General features: G+C 37.5%; 1 protein-coding gene across 3 annotated transcripts in view; it reads right to left on the bottom strand.

Moving 5' to 3' along the window:
* FSIP1 (fibrous sheath interacting protein 1) overlaps positions 1-27,227 on the bottom strand; it is a 184,573-nt gene that overhangs the window by 150,689 nt on the left and 6,657 nt on the right. For all 3 annotated transcript variants that reach the window (XM_032856871.1, XM_032856873.1, XM_032856872.1), the window contains exons 2-5: positions 26,585-26,717; positions 21,974-22,157; positions 18,066-18,220; positions 16,638-16,731 (exon numbers count right to left, since the gene is read on the bottom strand). In XM_032856871.1, the coding sequence (XP_032712762.1) occupies positions 16,638-16,731; positions 18,066-18,220; positions 21,974-22,157; positions 26,585-26,710 (559 nt within the window). In that variant the 5' untranslated portion in view covers positions 26,711-26,717. The remainder of the gene's footprint in view (positions 1-16,637; positions 16,732-18,065; positions 18,221-21,973; positions 22,158-26,584; positions 26,718-27,227) is intronic.

The raw sequence follows: 27,227 nt of genomic DNA, 5'->3' as shown, positions 1-27,227 counted from the left end.
AAATGTACAAGTGTAATTTTAAAAACAGAAAACACTAATTGTAATCAAGATCACATGTTTTTGGTGAAAAAAACAAAAAACAGACCTCTGGAACAGAATAGGGAGCTCAGAAACAGACCCACAAAAATATAGTCAACTGATCTTTAACAAAAGAGCAAAGGCAATTTAATGGGGAGAGGATTATTTCTTTAATATGGGGCTGGAATAACTGGATGTCCATATGCAAAAAAAGAAAGGAAGGAAGGAAGCAAGGAAGGAAAGAAAGAAGGAAGGGAGGGAGGCTAGGAGGGACGGAGGGACATAGACAAATCTGGACAGAGACATTATACTTTTCACAAACACTAATTCAACTAAATGTAAAATGCAAAACTGTAAAACTTTTGAAGGAAAACACAGAGAAAAAAAATCCATGTGCTCTTGGGTTTGGTGATGAGTTTTCATACACACCACCAAAAGCACGATCCATGAAAGAATAAAATTGGTATATTGAACTTTATTAAAATTAAAAACTTCTGCTCTACAAAAGACACTGTAAAGAGAACAAAAAGACAAGCCATAGGCTGGAAGAAAATACTTACAAAATACATATGTGATAAAGGATTTGTATCCAAAACATACAAAGCACTTAAAACTTAACAGTAAGAAAACCACCCAATTTTGTTAAATGGGCAAAGGATCTGAACAGACAACTCACAAAAGAAAATATACAGAGAGCAAATGAACACCTGAAAAGATAGTCAACATCATTTGCCATTAGGGAAATGCAAATGCAAATTAAAACAACAATGAGGGTCGCCTGGGTGGCTCAGTGGGTTAAAGCCTCTGCCTTTGGCTCAGGTCATGATCCCAGCGTCCTGCTCAGCGGGAAGCCTGCTTCCCCTTCTCTCTCTGCCGGTCTCTCTGCCTACTTGTGATCTCTGTCTGTCAAATAAATAAATAAAATCTTTTAAAAAAACGAAAACAAAAAAACAACAACAACAATGAGATACCACTGTATACCTATTAGAATGGCTAAAATCCTGAAAATAATACCAGCTACTGCTGAGGTCACAAAGCAACAGAAACTCCCATTCTTTGCTGGTGGAAATACAAAATGGTACAGCCAACTTGGAAGACAGGCAGTTTTTTACAAAGTTAAATAGCTTTCCCATATGTTCTAGCCATGCTGCTCCTAGATATTCATCTAAGTAAACTGAAAATTTACGTCCACAAAAAAAAAACCCCACATAGAATGTTTAAAGCAATTTAATTCATAGTCACCAAAAACTGGAAGCAGTCAAGATGTCTTTCAATAGGTCAAGGTATAAACAAACTGTGGTACATCCATAGAATGAAATATTACTCAGTGACAAAAAGAAAGCAGTTATCAAGCCACAAAAAGATATTGATGAATCTTAAAGGCATATTGCTTAGTGAAAGAACCCAATCTGAAAAGGCTATGTACTGTATGGTTCCAATTATGTAACATTCTGGAAAAGGCAAACTATAGAGATGGTTAAAAGGTCAAAAGCATCTAGAGGTGTGGGGGGAGGAGGGAGAGTTGACTGGGAATTCACACAGGGGATTTTTCACAGTGTTAAAACTATTCTGTATGATATTTTAAAGCTGGTTCCATGAAACTATGCATTTTGACAACCTATAGCCTCACAACACAAAGACTGAAACTTAATGAATGAAAGATTTCAAAATATCATTTAGGATGTCGGAGAATCCCAAGATGGAATGCAGAATGTAACCAAACAATTTAACTATATTATAAATGTCTGAAACAATCTCACTGAGGGTGGTAGCAGGAAAAGGTGCTCATCTTAAGTGTCTGTAAAAACAGGAGGAGTCTGCAAGACTCAAGGCAGCAGGGACCGCGCCTGAGCACAGAACTCCAGTTGACTAAGTTGTCAACTTAGTTAATTGTTAACTTAGGTTAACAATTTTACTATCACTACACATCTACTGGAATTGAGCAACAAGTGAAGGGAGAAACAATGGCAAGAGCCACACCGTTGGAGTGGGCGTTACAGATAAGGAAGAGGAAAAGGTTAGAATGATTCATGTGGTAAAAGAATAAACTTGGAGACATCAGTATGAATCCTTGTTTTGCTTAATATAGATACAGACGGTTACATATAGAAATATTTATAGACAAGGTATATAACAGGTTAGCATACCCACAAATATTTCCTTCCTTAGAGGGCCTAGAATCAATGACTCCCAGTAGCAACAAGCACACCTAGCAACCAGATCTTGGTTTGTAATATCATTCTCCAATCAGAGAAACCAGCACTCCCTGAAGAGACAACTGATTCTAGGACTCAGATAGGAAATACACAAGCTGAGGGGGGAAAAAGGAAATATACAAGCTGAGTCTGGTGCATCCTGTAGTGCCAGAAAGTAAGGGAGTGCTCAGTAACAACAAAACAAAACTCGCAATGTTGGAAGTACATCAAAGGGACACAGGGGTGTAGTAGTGGACCCTGGGAGGCTCAGTCAGTTGAGCATACAAATCTTGGCTTCAGAATCAGCTCAGGTCATGATCTCAGGGTTTTGAGATAGAGCTCCCTTTACCTCTGTCCCCGCCGCCCCCAAAAAAGGGACACAGGAGTCAAGTGAACGAGTTCCCAATGACCAAAACTGGAAAAATCTGAGCAGCAAAATAAAGGGATATTAGATTATTATAATCCAATGTATAAAATAAATATCCACAAGTCTATATGGATATAAAGAAATGACCGAATAAATACATGGGAAAAATAGACAAAAGTAAAATAATTCTAATAATTTCACAGAAATAATTGCAGAATAATTTGAAATAATTTATGTAACTACCCCTCCTTCAAGGAGGAGAAGCATAACTCCCCAGTTTTCAAGAATGGGCTGTAAATAGTAACTTTCTTCCAGAGACAGGATGGAAAGGGGAAAAACTGAAGAGCTTTAGAGCGGAGAAATCTGACAAACACCTCCTCAGCCAGGTGATCAAGGCTGACATCCACAGTGATAAGTTGTGTGGATAGTATGATGTGATGGAATGAAAATGGCACTTGGACTTTGTAGTTGTCCTCCCAAGAACATACAACTCTCATCAAATCACGAGAAAAACATGGATAAATCGCAACTGCTGGAAATTCTACAAGATACTTAATGAGTATTCCTCATAACTGCCAAAGTCATCAAAAGTCTGAGAAAGTGCACAGCCAAGTGTGGCTTGGGAGATATGAGGACGCATGTACTAATATAATGTGGCATCCTGGGTGTCACCGTGGAACAGAAAAAAAGGGTAGAAACTAAAAGTCCAAAGAAAGTGTAGGCTTTAGTTAATAATAATATATCAATATTGGTTCATTAATTATAACAAATGTATCATACTATACTAATAATAGGGGAAACTGGTTGCAGGTAGATGTGAAATCACTACCCTATTGTCCTAATTTCTCGGTAAATCTAAAACTCTGCTTTAAAAAAGTTAACTTAAAAAAAAAACTTTTTAGAAAGGAGAGAAGGAAAACAGGAATGAAATCAGAAATAAGAAATGTGGCATAATAAACAATAAAGAGAATTCTTCTTTTAAAATACTCTATGAAATTTTATTAGTAAGATGTTCAGTCTTGGTGAAATGCATGCTTTGAAATCTCACTGACATGGATGTATTGCCAGAATTGACTCAGAAGACTAGAAAACTGAAATATAATAGTAAATATGAAAGAAGTTTAGAAAAGAGTCAGAGAATTGCCTCCAAGAAATTATTTGAACCAGATGGTTTTTCCAGTGAAATCTTTCAAGTTTTTAGGGAACAGATAATCCCCACATTATATAAACTATTTCAAGGCATAGAAATAAATGAACAGCCAGCCCCAATCATTTTATGAAGTTAACGTAGCCTAACAAAGCATATACACACACCCTCCCAACCCAACCTCTACCGTCGACACCAGAACACATATGCATGTGGGCAAACACACACACACACACACACACACACACACACACAGCATATCTCACTTATGAATACAGACTCAAAATTCTGAGTAAATTCAGCCATTCAAATCTGGTACTATATTAAAAGAATAATCCTTTATAACCAAGAAATACTAACCAAAAATAAAACTCATATAGTATTTAAATGTATTGATTTTAGGGCTCCTGGGTGGTTCAGTTGGTTAAACATCTGCCTTCAGCTCAGGTCATGGTCCCAGGGTCCTGGGATCAAGCCCGGCATCGGGTTCCCTGCTCAGTGGTCAGCCTGTTTCTCTCTCTCCTTCTGCTGCTCCCCGCCCTGACTTGCTCTCTCTTTCGCTTGCACTCTCTCTCTCTCTCAAGTAAACAAATTAAATCTTTAAAAAATAAATAAATATATTGATTTTAAAACATTAAATAAGTTTGTCAAGATAGAAAAAACTTGATAATAATTTAAATATTAGATAACGAAATGTATTTATAAATTTCAACACTAAGTCTTTATAAAATCTTATTTGTATGTTTGGCTGGTTTGATGATTCTTTCTGTTTTAGGACAAGATTCAAACATAGTAAGCTGAAGGGAAGGAGACAGAGGACCGACAGATGCTCTAGGTGAGTGTCACAGAATAATGGATGGATCAGGAACCAGGGGCAGAGTGAAAGGTATGGGATGTTGTTGACCTTGGCCTTGAAGAACAGCACCTTCCTTCAATCTATGGTAAGAAAGACAGGGGATGATGGAGAACAGAGTGCAGTTTAGAGACAGAAGGAAAAAATGTGGAAGGGAGTCCCACCTGGGTGGTTGTTTTCTCTCGACGGTAAGCAGGCCAGAGTGAAGGACTTGACAAAAACAGGTGGTTAAAAACACAGTAAGCATTTGGAATAACCACTTTGGAGAATATAAAACACATTGCTAGGCAACACTAAGACTGTAACAGAGGTTAAAATAAAAAATCCTTAACCATCCCGATTACCACAATTGACTTTCTCCCTCAATCCTCTGCAAATCGGAGCTGAAAGAAACTACGATATTTTCTTGGAATATTCAAGCTTAACATCCATGAGCAGAAGTGGCATATACCTGAATTTTACAGAAAAGCATTTCCACAAGGTATTTTCAGATCATTAGAGGCTGCTGTGTTGTGCTTACACGCATTTATAAATTTAGAGGTGGAATCACAGAAGCCAATGTGACAAAGGAAAAAGGAATAAATTCCATCAAAAACACTGATGTTGAGCTGCCTGGGTGGCTCAGTGGGTTAAGCCTCTGCCTTCAGCTCAGGTCATGATCTCAGGGTCCTGGGATCGAGTCCTGCATCAGGCTCTCTGCTAGGCAGGGAGCCTGCTTCCTCCTCCCTCTCTCTCTCTCTCTCTCTCTGCTTGCCTCTCTGCCTACTTGTGATCTCTCTCTGTCAAATAAATAAAATCTTAAAAAAACAACAACAACAACAACACTGATGTTGAACAATAATTCTATCATTAGATGTCTTTGCCCCAGAGAGCACAGAATTCTATCTGTCAGAGAAATGATAAAAACTAAGGGGAAACTCCTGGTATGGTAAGGAGTTTTGATTTTCACCAGATTTCTCTATAAAAACTTAAAAGGGGTCCCTCAAAATGGGGTGGAAAGACTTTAAATCTCTCTACCAAGTGCAATATTATCTACTTCAACATCTCAATAGTTAAAGTTGAGGTTATTAACTCTGGATTACCAAGTCAAAATGTGGTAAAAAAATAAAGTCAATTTAACATGGTTTTTATCTTTTTCTTGGTGTCAAGGCCTCACTTGAGTTTATACTTATCAATAAAATTAAATACATAACTCAACAACCCAGATCTTTTCATTTGTTTTGCTGTTGGTTCTTTGTGATGTCAGATGGGGCTAAGATGTATTTCATGTCTGAAGATCTGGTTGTAAATTGCCATTTTACCACCAGCCCAAAGTCCCTCAAATTACTCATAAATAAAAGGTTAAGCAAATGACTGGGGAAGATAAGGAAGAATATTCATCCTAAGAATTTCTCTCTCTTCTTTTAAAAGGAAAAGAGGCGGAAGGGAGATTTGGGTATGTTTATAGATATGCATTTAAGGTTCAAGTCTAAAAAAATTTTTTTTAATTAAAAAAAATGAAGTTCAAGTCTAAATAAGTCTGGCTCTAAATTCTTTCAGAGACTCTAATTTTTAAAGTGCGTATTTTAACTAGATGCTGCCACCTACTGGATGATCTATAAGGGCTTTGTGCTCTCCCAGTAACAAAGAAAAAGTTAGAAACAGGAACAGGGTAAGATTTCTGTTTCCATAAGCCTTATAGAAACATTTTACTTTAACACTTACAGCTAAACAAAATAATTGTTTTAATTTCATTCTTTTAATTTAGGGAGGTAGCCGAAGTTCAGTGAATAACATGGGAAAGAAATTAGTCTCAGAATGGAAGAAATGTAAGTACTTTCATTTTATAATACGTAACTATGTTGTAATAGGAGGAATTCAGAGACTAAAATCACCACTATGTGGTCAGACTGGACTCTTACATTTCTACTCATTTATACATACGGTGAAAATCCTCTGCTAATAATACCTTTCTTAGACTGAAGATTCCAAAAGTTTCCTCTTTGGGAATGAGGTAATAACTATATTATGTAAAATGTAAAGAAAAAAATGTGTAATTAGCCTATAATGTAGTCCAAAGTAAATATCTCCTTTGGTTTTTAAGATGTTTAAAAATCAGATACATGTGACTATTAAAATATGTCTATGATTTTAAAAACCAGTAGGAAATTTCACTAAGGAATTTGCCTTTTCTAAAACACCGGTCACTAAAAAAAAATAATAATAATAAATAACACCATCCCTCCCCTTGGGCACACCAGTCTGGCATGAGCTACAGACAGCAGCAAGAGTGAAAACCAATAGACATCCAGTTCACCTAACAGTGTCTAACTCCCAGTCCTTTTTCATTGACCCTACTTCTGCATCTTGTCTGCTCTGAGCACAATAAATACTGCCAATACATAATAATTGGCTAAGAATTCAAAATCTAAACATTGAAACTCTAACACGAAAATGTTTAAACCAGTGATTCTCCCTGAACATAGGTTTTGAGTCCCTGGTAACTCCAGCTTTCAGCTCATGAAGCCCAGCTAATTTCCATGTTAGAACATTGGTACTAATCTAATATTACTGCAAATGTCTGCAAGGCCTATAGTAGTCACGTGACTCCAAAGCTACAATGAGGAGCTCTACAGGTTTAAGCCAAATACACACAGCATGAGCTTTAAAGGTGAAGTGTATTTGATGGTTCTGGTCTGATGGTGAAGACAAGACAAATGAAAACAAAAGTCTTGCCCCGCAAGGCCGTAAAGTTCATTTGGTAGTGAACTCTATGCCTGAAAAGGTTAATGTCAAAATAATATGGAGGACATGCAGAGATGGAGAGGAGAAGGAAGTTGGAGGAAATCGGAGGAAGAGATGAACCATGAGAGTCTGTGTACTCTGAGGAGTTAACTGAAGGTTTTGGAGGGGAGGGGAGTGGGAGGTTGGGTGAGCCAAGTGGGAGGTGGGTATTAAGGAGGGCACGTATTGCATGGAGTGTGGGTGTGGTGCATAAACAATGAATTCTGGAACACTGAAAAGAAATTTAAAAAATAAATAAAAATTTAAAAAAATAATTTAAAAATTTTTTTAAGAGCTACATGGATCCCGTTTCACAGTTCCTGCTCCAGAGTCAACCACGGGAGGTAGGTACCACCTCTTAGAAATGCAACATCCACTAGAGAAATCAGCATTTAGCTCCACTTCCTGAAATACAGATGCTGAGATACTGTTATATCCAGAATTATATTCCTGATACTGTCCATGTTCCTTATTTGGAAAAATGAATGCAGTCTTGGTTCTATGAAGGTACAGAATTACTGACAGACATAAAAGAAAATATAAGAAATCGTACTTTTCAAGACAGATCATCTTCAGACAATAGCCTTCAGACATTTAAGTTAATAAAATAGCATTCTATAACCTAAAAGCTTAGAGGTGCTTTGCAGTCTTTTTTCTTAAATAGTGGACTCCCTGCTAAACAACTCTCAAAGAGAAAATTAGGCTTGAAAAAAACATGTTATTGCAAAAACCTTTTTGAAAAAGAAAATATACCTGCCCTAATAAAATATATTACAAAGCTACAATAATATTTTTAAAAAGCATAATACTGACATCAGCACAGATAGAAATATTAATGGAAGAGAATAGAAAATTTGGAGAGAGACCCAATTAGTGCATGATAAAGTCAGCATTTCAAATACGTGAGAAAATGATGGATTATCCAATAAAAGGTACTGAGATAACTAGTGTTAAAATCAAAAACAAATGAGACTGGGGCACCTCAGTGGCTCAGTGAGTTAAGTGGCCAACTCTTGATTTTCACTCAGGTCATGATCTCAGGGTCCTGGGATGGAGCCCTGCATCAGGCTCCACATTCAGTAGGGAGTCACTTGCGATTCTCTCTCTCACTCTTCCCCTCCCCCCACTCATGCTCATACTCACTTGCTCTCACTTTCTTTCTCTCTCAAATTTAAAAAAAAAGGTTGTCCAGGTGCCTCAGTGGGTTAAGCATCTGCCTTCAGCTCAGGTCATGATCTCAGTGTCCTGGAATTGAGCACCACATAGGGCTCCCTGCTCAACAGGGAGCCTGCTTCTCCCTCTCCCTCTGCTTGCGCTCTCTCTCATTCTGTCAAATAAATAAATAAAGTCTTCTAAAAATTAAATTTAAAAAAACAACAACAAATGGAGACAAGCCTTAAAAATTATCTGAGCAGACAAAACCAGCTTAGTCATATAAACAAAACTTAATTCAGCTTCTTTTGCAAGGCTAACTTGACCTGGGTCATCTCTTGCTTATGTCTCTGGAAATCATAAGTGAAACCTCAAGTGTTCTCCAAAATTGATATGAAGTAACCATTCTACTTTATAACAAAATGTCCCTGAGCCTCATTCCATGTTTTGGTTTTAGTGTTCCCAGTTTACAAGCTGCCTTTTTGATGTGTGCACAATAAACTTTTACTGATTACTACTTTGGTGATTCATTGCTTTTATTTCTGTTATTTCTGATCTTTTGATGTTAGCTAACAAAATGGGGGGGGGAATCATCAAATCAACTCTCTACCTCATATATCAGAACAAAATGAGTTCTAATTAGATTAATATTTTACTTTTTTATAAAATAATAACTATACTAAAGGAAAACACAGGTACACTTTTTTTTTTTAATATTTTACTTATTTACTTGAGGGACTGAGTGAGACAGAGCATAAACCAGGGGAGGGGCAGAGAGAGAGGGAGAAACAGAATCCCTGCTGAGCAGGGTGCCCGATGTGGGACTCAATCCCAGGACCCCAGAATCATGACCTGAGCTGAAGGCAGAGTTTAACCAACTGAGCCACCTACGAGCCCAACACAGGTACATTTTCACGTCATCTTATACTAGAAAATGTCTTTTTAAGCAGAGCAACAATCAATGAAAAAAAGAAGAAGAAGAAGAAGAAGAAGAAGAAATGACTGATTTAGCTAAATAAAAAAATATTAAGTTTGGGTGAGCAAAGAAATACCATAAAACTAAAAATAATTAGTTAGAAAAGAAATGTTTTTGGTATTTATTATAGTCAAAGAAATAGTATCCTTAATACATAAAGTAGTCCTTCAAATCAATAAAAAGGAGCACCTCATTTTACAAAAGAACAAGTAATTCACAAAATGGCTAAAAGAATAAATATTCAACCTCCTTAATTAACACAGAGATACAAATTGTAACTCCATTTTGAATAAGTGAAGTTTAAAACAACTATTAAATCCACTGTTGGGTCTCCAACCTCTGCCTCCTCCTGCACATGGTCTTCTCTTCCGTGTGTTTCTTCTTCTGCCTCATCTTATGAGGGTAGTCATGATGGCACTTAGAGCCCTCCTCCATATCCACAATTATCTCCTCATCTTAAACTCCTTAACTTACTCACATCTGCAAAGATACTTTTTCCAAATAGGGAAACACTGACAGCTTCTAGGGATTTGATGTGGATCTACGGATTTTATCTCCTGGGGGGCCATATTTTCAACCTAGTTTTCAACCTAATTTTTCAATTACCGCAGGTCATAATAAGAATAATTACCCAAGGAGGTTATCACAGCCTTATGTATAATTGAAAAAACTGAAAAACAAAGAAAATAATCTAAATGTTTAACAGCAGAATATTAGTTAAATAAATTATGGTACATCCTTGTAGGAAGTCATTAAAAATAATGCTGACACAGCATAAAGAATATAGTCAATGATACTGTAATACTGATGTTCCAGGCCAGATGGGAGCTATACTTGTGGTGAAGACAGGATAACGTACAAACTTGTTGAGTGACCATGTTGTACACCTGAAATGAATGTAGCACTGTATGTCAACTATACCCAAATTTTTCAAAAAAATTTTAAATGCTGACGTAAATAATTCCAGTTGTCTACTGTTACATTAAAAAAAATCACCCAAAATTTAGTGCCAAGCAATAATAATTACTGCAGGCAAGATCTACTAATGGATGCTAACACTAGTGGACAAAAGTTTGAGGAAAAACAAGATACTTGCATAATCTTAAAGTACCTCTTCCAAGATATTTATTAATTATAAAAGGAAAATTAGTAACTTTACAATAGAGAAACCTGGCAGACACCAGCTTAACCCAAGTTTTCAAGGTTACAATCACCAGTGATATAAGACGTTAACTTTCAGTATCCTGAGTGTGACTGAGTGAGAGCCCGTTATTTCTGGAGTATTCTTGCCAAACATGCATAGCCTCTACCTAAATAAGGAGAAACATCACACAACCTGAAATTGAAGGATATTTTACAAAACAACTAACAAGTACTCTCTACATGTGTCAAGATCATAAGAAATGGGAAAACTGAGGAACTAACACAAATTAGAGGAGACTAAGAAAATATGACAACTAAATGCAAAATGGGATCCTGGGTTGGAAACTAGAAAATAAAAAGGAAAATGGTGGGAAAAGTGGTGGGATTTTAAGAAGGCCTATAGTTTAATTAATAGTATTATATAAACATTACCTTCTTAGTGTTGATCATGGTAAAGTCAACCCTTGAACAACATGAGTGTTAAGTGCTGACTCCCCACGTAGTCAAAAATCCATGTATACATTTTGACTCCCCAAATACTTCACTAATGGCCTATTGTTAACTAGAAGCTTTACCAATAACGTAAATAGTCAATTAACATATTTTATATGTTATAGGTATTATACACTGTATTCTTAAATAGAGTAAGCTGGAGAAAAGAGAATATTATTAAGAAAATCACAAGGGGAACCAGAAAAGACCCCCAAATAGCCAAAGGAATGTTGAAAAAGAAAACCAAAACTGGAAGCATCACAATTCCGGACTTCAATCTCTATTGCAAAGCTGTCATCCTCAAGATACTATGGTACTGGCATAAAAACAGACACATAGATCAATGGAACAGAATGGAAAACCCAGAAATAAACCCTCAATTCTATGGTCAACTAATCCTCAACAAAGCAGGAAAGAATATGCAGTGGAGAAAAGATAGTCTCTTCAAAAAATGTTGTTGGGAAAATTGGACAGACACATGCAGAAGAATGAAACTAGACCATTTCCTTACACCACACACAAAAGTAGACTCAAAATGGATGAAAGAGGGGTGCCTGGGTGGCTCAGTGGGTTAAAGCCTCTGCCTTCGGCTCAGGTCATGATCCCAGCATCCTGGGATGGAGCTACGTATCGCGGGGGTTGGGGGGGGAGGGTCTCTGCTCAGCAGGGAGCCTGCTTCCTCCTCTCTCTCTGCCTACTTGTGATCTCAGTCTGTCAAATAAATAAATAAAATCTTTAAAAAAAAAATGGATGAAAGACCTAAATGTGAGACAGGAATCCATTAAAATCCTAGAGGAGTAGGACATCTGGGTGGCTCAGTTGGTTAAACATCTGCCTTCAGCTCAGGTCATAATTCCAGGCTCCTGAGATTGAGCCCCCATTGGGTTCCCTGCTCAGCGGGGAGCCTGCTTCTCCCTCTCCCTCTGCTCCTCCACCCCTGCTTGTGCTCTCTCATGTGCACTTTCTATTTCTCTCTCACTCGAATAACTAAATAAAATGTTTTAATACTAAAAAAAAATCCTAGAGGAGAACACAGGCAGCAACCTCTTCAACCTTGGGTGCAGCAACTTCTTGCTAGACACGTCTCCAAAGGCAATAGAAACAAAAGCAAAAACGAACTATTGGGATTTCATCAAGATAAAAAGCTTTTGCACAGCAAAGGAAATAGTCAACAAAACCAAAAGACAACCAGCAAAATGGGAGAAGATATTTGCAAATGACATATCAGATAAAGGACTAGCATCCAAGATCTATATAGATCTTATCAAACTCAACACCCAAAAAAACATATAATCCAGACAAGAAATGGGCAGAAGACATGAACAGACATTGCTCCAAAGAAGACATACAAATGGCCAATGGACACATGAAGAAATGCTCCACATCCCTCGGCATCAGGGAAATACAAATCAAAACTACAGTGAGATTCCACCTCACACCAGTCAGAATGGCTAAAATGAACAAGTTAGGAAATGACAGATGTTGGTAAGGATGTGGAGAAAGGGGAACCCTCCTACACTGTTGGTGGGAATGCAAGCTGGTGCAGCCACTCTGGAAAACAGTATGGAGGTTCCTCAAAAAGTTGAAAATAAAGCTACCCTATGACCCAGCAATTGCACTACTGGGTATTTACCCCAAAGATACAAATGTAGTGATCTTAAGGGACACCTGCACCCCAGTATTTATAGCAGCAATGTCCACAACAGTCAAACTATGGAAAGAGCCTAGATGTCCATCAGGAGATGAATGATAAAGAAGACGTGGTATATATATACAATGGAAATTATGCAGCCATCAAAAGATTAAATCTTGTCATTTGCAATGACATGGATGGAACTAGAGGGTATTAGGCTAAGAGAAACAAGGCAATCAGAGAAAGACAATTATTATATGATTTCACTGATATGTGGAATTTAAAAGCAAAACAGAGGATCATAATGGAAGAGAGGAAAAAATAAAACAAGATGAAACCAGAGAGGGAGAAAAACCATAAAAGACTATTAATCGCAGGAAACAAACTGAGGGTTGCTGGAGGGGAGAGAAGGTGGAGGGATGGGGTAACGGGGTGATGGACTTTAAGGAGGGCATGTGATGTAATGAGCACTGCGTATTCTATAAGACTGAAGAATCACAGACTTGGACCTCTGAAACCAATAATATATTATATGTTAATTAATTGAATTTAAATTTTAAAATGTTTTTAAAAAATCATACAGGGGTGCCTGGGAGGTATAGTCAGTTGAGCATCTGACTCTGGGTTTCAGCTCAGGTCTTGAGCTCAGGATTGTGAGATCGAGTCCCACATCAGGTTCTAACCTCAGCACAGAGTCTGTTTCAGATTTTCTCTCTCCCTCTCCCACTCATGTTCTCTCTCTCAAATGAAAAATAAATTTTCCAAAAAAAAGAAAATAATAAGGAAGATACAATGCATTTACAGGACTGTACTGTAAAAAATCCACATATAAGTGGATCCATGAAGTTCAATTCCATGTTGTTCAAGGGCCAACTGTACTATGGTTTATACAAGATACTAACATTAGGGGAAGCTGGGCAAACAGGAACTCTATGGGTTATTCTGTAACTTTCCTGTAAGTTTAAAATTATTTCAAAATAAAAAGTAAAAAACAAAACAAAAAAAAGTAAAAAACAAAACAAAACTTCGTGGTGCAAAACAGTAACTAGTTTATTATGCTCACGATTCTGTGGGTCAGTGATTTGAGGGACACGGCAGGAACAGTTTGTCTCTGCTCCACCATGACTAAGGCCTCAGCTGGGGTGGCTGCATTGGGCTGGGGTCTCCAGAGCAGTTCACCTGAGACCATATGTCTAGCCTTGGCTATTCTCTACATGATTTTTGACAGGAATGAAACATCCTCATATCCTCCACTGAAATACTGGAACAGTCGTTATGCTAGTTTCCAAGGGCTGCTCTAACAGATAACTCTGGGATGGGTGGCTGAAGACAAAAGAGATCTCTTCTCTCACAGTTCTGGAAGCTAGACCTCTGAAATCAAGCTATCAGCAAGGTCTTGCTCCTCTGAGGTCTCTAGGGAAGAATGCTTCCTTGTCTCTACCAAGCTTCCAGTGGCTCCCGGTCATCCTTGGCATTCCTTGGCTTGTAACTACATCACTCTAATCACTGCCTCTATGTTCACATGACCTTCTTCCTGGGTCCTTGTGTCTCCGTGTCTCTATGTGTCTTCTCTTCTTATAAGAACACCAAACAGGGGAGCCTGGGTGGCTCAGTGGGTTAAGTCTCTGCCTTCAGCTCAGGTCATGATCCCAGGGTCCTGGGACGGAGCCCCTCATCGGGCTCTCTGCTCAGCAGGGAGCCTGCTTCCCCTTCTCTCTGTGCCTCAGTCTCTGCCTACTTGTGATCTCTCACTCTGTCAAATAAATAAATAAAATCTTTTTAAAAGGGGGGGGCACCTAATCTAGTATGACCTCGTCTTAACTAATTACATCTGCAAAGATGCTATTTCTGAATATGGCCACATACTGAGGCTCCAGGGAGACATGAATTCTGGTGCGACACTACTGAACTCACTCTAGGTGGGAACTGGCCAGCATCACTCCCTCCATGTAGCCTCTCCATGTGGCTTGTCTGGACCTTTTCAAAGCACGGCAGCTTCAGCATTGTCTCACACCTTACAGGATGGATGGTTTTCCTCTGAGTAAACCTTCTAACAAGAGAAGCAGAAACTGCTAGTCCTTTAATGGCTAGGGCTGGAATTGGTGTAGGATTACTTCTGCTGTAAAGACTCATTAGAAATGAGTTAGAAATGAATTAGAAAGATGCCTTAAGAAATCCCAGCCCAGCCCAGCCTGAAAATACAGGAAGACAAAGACTCTGCCCCTCTACGAGGACTGGAATGAACACACACAGAGGGAAGGAACTGATGGCAAACATCTTGGAAACTAACTACCACACAGCTCTGTTCTTCCTGACAGCTAAAGGTGCTCATGAGAAACAAATTAGAAAACCAATCACAAAATACCATATATATAATTTGATCTCATTTTTATTTTTAAAATATATGTGGATATTTGCACTAAAAATGTCTCAAAAAATAAAGAGTAAGCAAAAATATTAAGAATGATTATCTCTGCATGTTAAGAATTTTGGTGATTTTTTTTTCTTCCTGTTTACCAATATTTTCTAATACAGATTACATACATGTTATTTCTATAACAAAATAGAAGAAGCAGAAAGTAAATGATCTATGATTTGAACAGGCAAAGAGTTTCTGTTTTTGTTTTTGTTTTTAAAGATTTTATTTATTTATTGGATGGATAGAGATCACAAGTAGGTAGCAGCAGGCAGAGAGAGAAGGGGGAAGCAGGCTCCCTGCTGAGCAGAGCCCAATGCAGAGCTCCGGGGCTTGATCCCAGGACCCTGGGATCATGACCTGAGCCGAAGGCAGAGGCTTAACCCACTGAGCCACCCAGGTGCTCCACTGGTGTTTTAATTAGGGTATACAAAAGGTAAATTTCGATAAGGCCAATCTAGATATAGAGCTATCAAGGAGACACTCAAAAAGACTCATTAAAAAAAAAAAAGTCATTAGTCATAAGAAAGGGCAACGCAGATAGTCACCCATCCTCTTGGGTAGAAACATTTGGTATATTCCAAACCCAAATCCCTCAGGCCAAAGCAGCTTCTGAGCTCTCAATCCTGGATCCAGAAAGAAACAAACTTGACAGAATTTCTTTCATATCAAAGCTCATGCTAAACAGCTACAGAAGTCTGAATCCGGTTCTCGGGCTTCTACAATGTTAGACATTCACTTTGCAAAAGACAGATGGATCCCAGGATTCTCAGAGGAATCAGAGGCCTTTGCTCAGAGTCGGTCCTACGCCCAAGCAATACCGGAGAACCACTTACGTGACATAGGTTAAAGGATTTGCAAAGTGGTCCACCAAAATATATCAACTGCTTCCCAATCCCTAAAATTTTTACCACCGTATAAGTAAGTTACAGATTACAAGACTCCATAATACTTCTCCAGATGAAGAAGGAGGAAGAGAAGATAAAGGAAGAGAAGGAGGAAAAGAAGGAACATAGATACACATAAACACAAGGTGGGAATGTAAAAACGTGCACAATTAATTGGCTGGTCTCAAAAGCAAGACTAGAAGAGAACAGGCAATAGGACAAATCAGTAATGGGTTTTTATGAAAGGGATTGCAGAAGCCTGAGTAGACCCTCCATGGGAGGACTCTAGGCAGTTAGGAGACAGTCTGCATAGACTGGGTGCCTAGAGTTATCTAAGAGGCACAGAAGTAAAGGCAAAGACACTTTGTCTCTTTCCCAGTTTTTCACTGTGCTGCCCCCACACCTGTGAGCAGATACAAACCCTAGAAGCCTCTGAAACTTCTCTACACTCAGGAGAGTTCCATATAATCCCACCTAATGTGATCATTTCCCCTAAGTTAGGCTTAGAAAAAGAAAAAACAGATGAACTGGAAATCTTACTTTAATCCAAATAATCTATGACTCTGAGATAAAAACAAAGACAAATTTTACTCACCGGCAGTTTCTTCTGATGCATCAGTCAAAGCTAGAAACTTTTTTGTATTTTCCATTTCCTCATTACTTTGCAAAGTTTCACCAGTTTTTGCCAACTAATAAAAGAGAAACAAGTTTAAACATGGAAAAAGAAGGTAACTATACTCATCAAATTTTTTTAATTCCATGAAATCCAAACTGTGTACATACAAAAAAGAAGATTCATTTGTATTTCTTTAATTAGGAAATTTATTAATGTTCCTGTTCCCATAAAATTCTAGCAATTAATAGTCTTAAATAGAGTTGGAATATATGTCTATCATTACATAATGATTATCTTGGTTAAATCTTCTTCAGCTTCTGTTTAGTATGTCTATAACTAATTAGTAACCTAAAGGTACATCATGAATTATAGTTTCAGACATTTCAAGATTGATGCTGTATTTTATTATGGGTCCAGTTATCATTCTTATTTCCAAACAAGTAAAAGTTTGTTTTGAGATTCAATAAGAGTAACTGATAGACTAACTTTTTCTGCTAAAATTTACACAAATCATTTCTCTAGTTTAAAGCACTGCATTTTGTATGGTGCTTTCTTTCTAGCCCGTGGCCTGTCTGGGAATCTTATAAAAATGTATTCTTAATTACTTCTTTTTTAATTCATATTATCATCTAGGAAATTTCCTTGAAGTCAATAAACTAATCAAGGAGGAATTTACCAAAAACAACCAATCTGTTTTTATAATACTCCTTACTTTAAAAGCACTCTCCTTTAAGGGGCAAAGTTCAAATATGAGCCAATGGCTATACATCAAGTCAGCGCAAACATCTGGTCAACTTCCACCTCTCAATACTACAGAGAATAAAAGGTCCAAGAAGGCCAAGGTACATTAACGGAGCACTAGAAATGTACTGAGACAGAAGCAAATACAGCATGGTCAAAGACCACAAGCACTTCACAGCTTCTAAGAGATCCTGACCGGCATATGACACAGTGAACTCCCCACTTCCTGGTCACAAAAGTTTACTCAAGTAATAATGGTCAGCAGAGGGTTAAATGTTTGGTATATTTATTAATTTATCTCCAAACTCTAAGCTTGCTGAAGAAAAAGCAGACATGCATCCTCAAATGTAGGTGCCACATGACATTCTATTCCAGAGATGGAGAAACCCCAGCCTGAAACCGGGAAGAGAGGTCTACCGTACTGTCCGTGGAAAATGAACGTGTCTAAACAGTGCCTGAAATCTGGGATGCTGCTAAGTTACCTTGTCGAGTTCAAGAAAACTAACTCCCTCACCCACCATCCAATACGGATATATATGCACCACTGTCCTACTTCCACAAAATAAATCAATAAAGGCAGACTACACTGATACAACCGCAGTCCAAGCTTTTACTCATCTTAGAGGAAATTTTCTTCCATGTCAGCATATGGTAAACATTCCTTACCTTGAGTTCTTCCCACAGCTTTATTCTCATGTCTAGACCTTGCTTCTTAATTTCTTTTTCTCTATATTGTCTCTTCACCAATATCTTATCAAGCCTCCTCATCTTCTGAATAGCATCTTGAAGTTGAGAATCTAATTCTTTTAATTCGGGTTCATCTATATTGTGTTGAAAGTAGGAATGAGTTTGAAGTTTAGTACAACCATAAAGTTTTATTTTGTGTTTTATCTGCTATTTGTTCTTTCATTCAACAAATATTTATGGCTCACAAGAATAACTAACATTGGTGTCATGTACCTTGATTTACAAAGTACTTTCACATGTATTTTTTCATTTAATTATCTAACAACCCTGTGAAATAGACATTTATCTCTGTTTCAAGTTGAAATAACTGGTTATTTTCTTTTTTCCCTTTTTAAAAAATTTTTTAATTTAAGCATAATTGACACACAATTTTACATTAGTTTCAAGTGTACAACATAGTATTCAAAACTCTATAACATGCTCTATGCTCACCACAAGCATAGCTACCATCCGTCACCATATAATGCTATTACAATACCATTGACTGAAAAAAAGAAAAGCAATACCATTGACTGAATTCCCTATGCTGTGCCCTTTATTCCATGACTTATTAATTCCATAACTGGAAGCCTGTATTTCCCACTCCCCTTTAAGTGTCCTTGAGTTCCTTCCATATCTTGGCCATGAAAGATGATAATCTGCCAATGAGCATAAATGCTCAATCTCAGCCATTCTAGGTTAGATAATTAGAAATGGCATATTCTAGGGGCCCCTGGGTGGCTCAGTGGTTAAAGCCTCTGCCTTCGGCTCAGGTCATGATCTCAGGGTCCTGGGATCAAGTCCCGCATCGGGCTCTCTGCTCAGCAGGGAGCCTGCCTCCTCCTCCTCCTGTCTCTCTCTGCCTGCCTCTCTGCCTACTTGTGATCTGTCTGTCAAATTAAAAAAAAAAAAAATCTTAAAAAAAGAAATGGCATATTCTAAAAAAAGAAAGAAGAAAAAAAGGCATATTCTGTTAAGAAAGACCAAATTTTGCAACTTTTTAAAATCCAGAGTCCAGCGTGTTTCTCTATAATGTATATCACTTCCTCTTTAAGGAAAAGATTATCTCCAGAAGGGAATTAGCTTATCCAAAAAGAATACTGATCTTATTAATAAGCAGCCTTTGCAAACCTTATTGCTTACTTATTTCAAATGCAAGAGCCTTTAGTTCTAGTCCCTCACTGCCAATCCTAGCACTCTCAGCCTCCATATAAGTGGACTATATGGTAGGAACTCATGCATGAAGGAACTCATGCAGTTCTGAAACAACAGAAACAAGTACAGCATAAACTAGGCCAAGAGCAGGGTGCCTGGGGTGGTTCAATGGGTTGGACATCTGATGCTTGATTTTGGCTTGGGTCATGATCTCGGGATCACAAGATCAAATCAGGGAGTTGGGCTCCACACTCAGCACAGAGTCTGCGTGTCCCTCTCCCTCTGCTGCTCCCCCGCTTGCGCCCACACATGCGCGCGCTCTCGCTCTCTCTCTCTCTCTCAAATAAATAAAATAAATGAAATCTTTAAACTGGGCCAACAGCTAATCTCAACTATAATGCCTCATTTCCTGATAACTGTGATCACCCAGCCCAATTTTGAGAGCTAACCACATCCCAGACATACTCTAAGTCAACAGTTCTCAAAGTTTATGACCTCCGCTTCTCTTTATAGCCTTAAAAATTATTGAGAACCCAAAACAGCTTTCGTTTAGGTTACATCTATTGATAATCACCATATTAGAAATAAAAACTGAAAAAATTATACAGATTTATTTATTCATTTAAAAATAATGTCAATAGTAATTACATATTAACATAAATATAATATTTTTATGACAACAGTATATTCAAAAAATCATTAAGAAGAATGGTATTGTTTTAAATTTTTAATATCTAGCTTGATAAAAGACAGCTAGATTCTCAAATCTACTTGTATAATATATTGCAATCTCTTGTTTCACTTAAGAGTATATGAAGAAAATCTGGTCTCATAAAGACATGTACTTGGAAAGGGGAGGAGAAATGTAATAACTTTCTCAGGTAATTGTGGATACTCTTCTTTGATACTATATTAAAACTCAATAAGGGGTATTTTCTTAAAGAGTAGTTATAATGTGAAATTTATAAACATATCAGTGAGCTTTATGTATTTGTCCTATTAAAATCCATACATCTATCTTTCATGCTGAATGGATTTTTTACTCTGCACTAGTCATTTGGAAAATGATAATTCACTGACTTATGCAGACCTACAAAATGTTAACACATTTTGGTATATTTAAAATATATTTTTTAATTTGTTTAAATATTTAGTATTTTTAAAAATCTCATTGGTTAATACCATCATCATATTTTTTTTAAAGATTTTATTTATTTGACAGAGAGAGATCACAAGTGGGCAGAGAGGCAAGCAGAGAGAGAGAGAGAGAGGAGGAAGCAGGCTCCCCGCAGAGCAGAGAGCCCAATATAGGACTCGATCCCAGAACCCTGAGACCACGACCTGAGCTGAAGGCAGAGGCTTAACCACTGAACCACCCAGGCACCCCCCATCATCATATTTTATCAGAAAAGTCTAAATATTGGAATGGCATACACAGGTTTTCCAAAATTCTATTTTCACTTGAAAGCCCAAATTTTATCATTGACAAAAGATACTGTCAATTATTTTCCTTGAAGTAGTAGGCTCATTTCATCTTTTAAAAAAATGGCTGCCAAATACCCAAGTCTAAATGATAATAGTTTGTCTGTCAGTCATTCTTTTGCATAAGAATGGTGTTCCATGAAAAAGTGGCCAGTTCAGTTCTCAACTTCAACTATCATACAAGTATTTTTCCTCAACCCAAACTTCACATTTTGGTTTACAGAATTGCTTTATATACCTGCCATTTTACCTCACAGGCAATTATAAAGATGTATATTTGAAAAAGTAAGATTCGATAAGATTAATAATTTTTACTGCTCCATCAAAGATGTTCTTGACTGGCACTGGCTATTTCTCTCTTCTGCCAGTGGTTGGTCACGAAGAACACAATGACGACTAGTACAATGGTATACATTGCCTTTATTCATGCAAAAGAAAGCACCAGCAATTTTATTCACCAATGCTTTTGTACCATCACTGCAAATGTCCATTCAGTGGGTAAAAAGGCAAATGGCATTATTTCAGTATTACAATGAATTATATTACTGATATATCAGTATTATGATGAAAGTAGTCTCACTTTGCAAAATTCCTGTAAAGGTCCCAGCAATCCCCCAGGGCTCTGCAGACCACATTTTTAGAAATGTTGTTCTAATTTACTCCGACCAGTATTAACTTAATAACCAGGGGGAAAAAAGGGCTCATTAAAAATCTAAAAGTTATTAAGATCAAATGGGATTATCCTGAAGAAGTCATGTATAAATTACAGGATATATTTTATTGCATAATTTAGTCATCAAAAAGATCAATAAACCATGTCCTAAAATGCAGAAATACTTTCTACTTGATTAATGTAAAATGACCACAATAACAATTTTATTCAGTTATGTTTCTCTTTCATTATTTTATTATTTATTTCACAAATTTCATTATTTTTCTGTGTTTTTAAGTGTTTTAAGTGTTTTTATTATTTTATTATTTTTCTAAGTGTTTCATTATTTTATTTTATTTTAGTCATTATTTCACAAATTTCATCATTTTTCTAAGTGTTTTTAAGGACTCCACATTATTCTAAATAAAAACTGGTGCTCACAAATGTATACCTCTTGACTATTATTTCTACCCAGCTGATAAAAAAACATATGTAACTCTAATATGTGAACTATAATATCTGTCACTGTCATTACCCAATCACCTAGTGATTATCCTACCTGAACAGTCAGGGACTGTCTGATGTTGAACAAAGTTCAGACCTTCGTCTGATCCATCTTCCACCAATTTTGGCTTTTCAGAGTCCTCTTCCCCTTTATCATCATTATTGTTTCTACTTTCTTCTGCATTGCCACTGTCTGAGTTGTTCTCTTTACCAGAGTTCAACTTGATTGCAGTATCAACCTCAATTATTTCAAAAGAAATAGTTTTCATAAATAATATATTCTTGAAGACTTTACATTTCTAGACTAGTTTAACACTAGTGTGTGTATGTCCTCACATACTTACATTAGTGTTAAACTAGTCTAGAAATATTATACTTTTATTAAATATAATTTAACTACACAAATAAATTTAGTAACATTTGCACCAAAGAGAGATGCCCCATTGCCCAGCAATTTCCAGCAATATAGAGAAGGGGCAGGAATCAGTCCCACAAGGAACCATTCTCTGCCCACCCTGGAGATGGTGCCCGCTCCCTGAGCTCACACTCAGATGGAGAGTCAGCGCTCTGCTGTCCCTTACGATGGCCACTAGTTACATGTGGCTATGAAGAGTTGAAAAGCAAAGAGTCTGAATGGAGATGTGCTTCTAACAAGAGTCTTCAAGTCAGAATCCTGTGCTTTCGTGATTATTTTTTCAAGCTAGTCACAGTTTTTCTATTTCATTTTGGTTTCTCTTTCTATTTTAGCAATGCTCATTTTGAAAACACCAGTTTGGGCTGCTGTGTTTTCCTGAAAGAACAAGAAAAGACATCCATGGCTGCATGGGGGGGAAAAACAGGGATCGTAGCCCCCTGACAGCTGAGAGTGGCAGTGAGAGTCACAGTGGAAGGGAACACAGCCCAAGGGAGAGGCAAAACCTGAGAAAGAGAGAGAGAGAGTAGAGTCAGCCACTGCTGCAAGGAATACCTTTCTCCTCCCAATGTAAGAATCCAGCCCTTGGAGGGGTTTCTGTTCTCTCTGCAGCCACGTGGTCAACTCTCGGCCACGGGAATCTGTGCCCCTCTGTGAATCTCCAGGGCAGAAGGTGGGTGTTATGGAGAATTAAGCTGCCAGGGACACGGGACGGCACGGAGCATCTCTGTTCACCTGGACTAGGGCATAAGTCCCAGAGGAACTGAGCCAAGATTACACAGGCATTGTTTTTCTTATTTGTAAGTTAGGCCTCTACTGGTTTCATTCTTTACTGAATCTGTTCAAAAACACACTTCTGTGAAAGGCCGGGTTAAACCCTTAAATTCCATAAAACCCAGTAAATCCTTGAGGCTACAGAGTTCTGTAAAAATGCTGAAATTGCTGGAAGAGATCACATGAGCCCTGTCGGTTATTTATATCTTGGCATAAATGAATTTGGCCGACCTTTTCCAGAGAATGGTGTTTATATAGGGGAATACAGAATATAGAAAACATAACTAGATATTAGCAACATACTTGGATGATAACACACTTCAGGACACAAAAAGACCTTTTATATATATCACCCCATATGATCCTAACTCTTAGAATGAACAAGAAGCAATGGAGCAAAAAGATGAAACTGGAGAACAAAAGGCAAACTTTGCCCATTTTATAATTTTACCCACAGCTCCTCACTCCATTAGCACCAACCATCTTTTAGTTTATTTGAAAATAAACTAGAAAGGACTTCCAGAAATTAAAAATATGTCATTAACTTTAAAAATTCAATGGATTAGGGGCATCTGGGTGGCACAGTGAGTTAAAGCCTCCACCTTAGGCTCGGGTCATTATCTCAGGGTCCTGGGATCAAGCCCCACATCAGGCTCTCGGCTCTGCAGGGAGCCTGCTTCCCCCCACCCCCCTCTCTCACTCTGCCTGCCTCTCTGACTACTTGTGATCTCTGTCTGTCAAATAAACAAATAAAATCTTAAAAAAAAATTCAATGGCTTAAAGAGTAGATTTGACATAGTATAAGAAAGAATTCAAAAATTCAAAAATATATGTTAAAAAGTCCCCAGGATGAAACACAGAGAAAGAAATGAATAGAAAATATTAAAAAGAAGATAAGAGAAATAAAGGATAGCAGGGAAAATTTCAACAGATATTTAATATGACTTTCATGATGATGCAAGAGAAAAAAAGGAGGCAATATTAGAAACATTTTTTTTAAATGACTAAGAATTTTTCAAAATAAACGAAACACACAAATCCTCAGATTGAAGAAGTTCTGATCACCAGAAAGATAAAATAAATAAATCCATACAAAGGTGAGTAACAGTAGATACTGAAGACAAAGAGAAAAAAGTTAAAGCAACCAGAGAAACGTATCTAAACCAGACAGCACACACTGTAATGAATATCAGATTTACAAAAGCTCTCTCATTGGCAACAACAGAGGCTACATGCAAAATATAAAAATGTAACACATAAAACTATAACACTTTCAGAAGAAAACACAGGAGGAAATCTTTGGAACCCTGGCTTAAACAAAGAATTCTTGGATGCAACAAAAAAACACAAGCCTCAAAAAATTTTTGACAAACTGCAGTTAACAAAATTTCAAGTTTTTGCTCTTCAAAAGACACAGTTAAAAGAATGAAAAGTCAAGCTACAGACCAGAAGAAAATATTTACAAATCATATATCTGACATGATACATAAAGAACTCTCAGAAGTTATAAGAAAAAAAATATATATGTGTGTGTGTATACATATATATGTGTATATAAATGCAATTTTAACAATAAGAAAAAAATACAATTTTAAAAGTCAGGCAAAGAAAACTAATACACTTGGGGTGCCTGGGTGGCTCAGTGGGTTAAAGTCTCTGCCTTCAGCTCAGGTCATGATCCCAGGGTCCTGGGACCCAGCCCCACATCAGGCTCTCTGCTCAGCAGGGAGCCTGCCATCCTCCTCTCTCTCTGCCTGCCTCTCTGCCTGCTTGTGATCTCTGTCTGTCAGATAAATAAATAAAATCTTTAAAAAAAAAAAAAAAAGAAAGAAAGAAAAGAAAACTAATACACTTTCCAAAAGAGATATGTGGATTACAAAGAAGTACATGAAAATACATTCATTATTAGTCACCAGGAAAATGTGAGTTAAAATTACAATGAGATAACTAGTATATAACTATTAGAATGGTTTAAAAAAAAAAAAACTAACAATATCAGCTGCTGGTGAGGATGCTGAGCAGCTGGAACTCTCATATTTCTCATGGCAACAGAAAACAGTTTTGCAGTTTCTTATAGTTAAACATACACTTACCATACAACCCAGCAATCCAACCCCTAGGTATTTACCCAAGAAAAATTAAAAACTATTCCCCCCCAAAAAAATTCAGTATACAAATATTAATAGCAGCTTATTCATAATTACCAAAACCTGCAAACAATCCAAATGTTCCTTAACATCTGAATGGATAAACACACTGTGGTACACCCACACAAAGGAACACTACTCATTAGTAATAAGAAGTGAACTATTGATACCTATAACAATAGAGGAGTCACAAATGCATTGTGCCAACAGGGAAAGTCAGACTCAAAAGCTACACACTTTTTTTTTTAAGGGTTTATTTATTTATTTGAGAGACAGAGATCACAAGCAGGCAGAGAGGCAAGTAGAGAGTGAGAGGGAAACAGGCTCCCCGCTGAGCAGAGAAACAAATGTGGGGCTCTATCTCAGGACTGAGATCATGACCTAAGCCGAAAGCAGAGGCTTTAACCCACTGAGCCACCCAGGCGTCCCAAAAAGCTACAAACTTTTTAATTCCATTCATATGACTCTCTGGAAAAAGAGAAACAATAGGTAGAGAGTAGATCAGGAGTTTCCAGGATTAAGAGTAGGGCAGAGTGAAATAGACAAACTACGGAAAGAGCCCAGATGGCCATCAACAGATAAACGGATAAAGAAGAGATGATATATATATCTATATATATCTATATATATAGATATAAAATACACACACACACACACACATATACACACACGATGGAATATTACACAGCCATCAAAAAATGAAATCTTACCATTTGCAACAATGTAGATGGAACTAGAGGATAGTTCTAAGCGAAGTAAGTCAATCAGAGAAAGATAATTATCATATGATCTTGCTGATATGAGGAATTTAAGAAATGAAACAAAGGACCATAGGGAAAAGATGGAAAAACAAAATAAGACAAAATCAGAGAGGAAGACAAACCATAAGAGACTCTTACTCATAGGAAAGAAACTGAGGGTTTCTGGAGGGGAGGTGGGAAGGTATGGGGTAACTGGGTGATGGACATTAAGGAGGGCACATGATATAATGAGCATTGGGTGTTATACGCAGCTGATGAATCACTGAACTGTACCTCTGAAACTAACAATACACTATGTGTTAATTAACTGAATTTAAATTTAAAAAAAGAATAGGAGGATTAAGGACAAAGGGGTGGCATGAAGAAATTTTTGAGGAGTGATTGAACTGTCCTGTATCTTTATTGTGATTTGCCAAATGATCTAAAGTAAAATCCAAGAAGAAATCTGCGAGTGGTCCCAAAACATACCCTCTCAAGAGGATCCTTTAAGAGGGATATTAACAACAGCATTGGTTTATCAAGTGCTAGAGTTCAACAGAGGGACTTGAAATCATTTGTACACAGGGAGGTACCTTGAAGGATGCCGGTTCTGGTGAGAGTACCTCCAAAGAAGTACTCGAATCTCTACTCCCAGGACGTATTCTTGAACTTGAGGATGGTTTTGAAATTCCGTCTAAGTTTCCCTTTATAATATCCATCGATATCCTGAAACAAACAAGAAATTAAAGCTAGTTATGACCTGTATGCTTGCATGTTTCATTAGAGTTAATGCACAGTTAGCTCAGAATCTTTGTTAATAAGGATTATATTGCCACCAAAGTCACACTACCCTAATTCCGTCAAAAGACATCTGTGTCCAGGGATTTTCTCTTACTGTAGGTGGAAAACCTTGTGACCAGGAGGTTAGATGCGGAAAGTGGCTAAAAAAGAATGCAGAGTGACTGCTATCTCAGGTGCTTTCTGTGCCTCAAAAAGAAACATTTAGGGGCGCCTGGGTGGCTCAGTGGGTTAAAGCCTCTGCCTTCGGCTCAGGTCGTGATCTCGGGGTCCTGGGATTGAGCCCTGCATCAGGCTCTCTGCTCAGCAGGGAGCCTGCTTCCCCTTCTCTCTCTGCCTGCCTCTCTGCCTACTTGTAATCTCTGTCAAATAAATAAATAAAATCTTTTAAAATAAAAAAAAGGAAAGAAAGAAAGAAAGAAACATTTACCGTGTCCT

Source organism: Lontra canadensis, unplaced genomic scaffold (genome assembly GCF_010015895.1).
Source record: "Lontra canadensis isolate GAN:19392208 unplaced genomic scaffold, GSC_riverotter_1.0 scaffold12, whole genome shotgun sequence".
Taxonomy (NCBI): domain Eukaryota; kingdom Metazoa; phylum Chordata; class Mammalia; order Carnivora; family Mustelidae; genus Lontra; species Lontra canadensis.
Note: the sequence above shows the minus strand (reverse complement) of the source record. Positions and strands in the feature narration are given on the sequence as shown.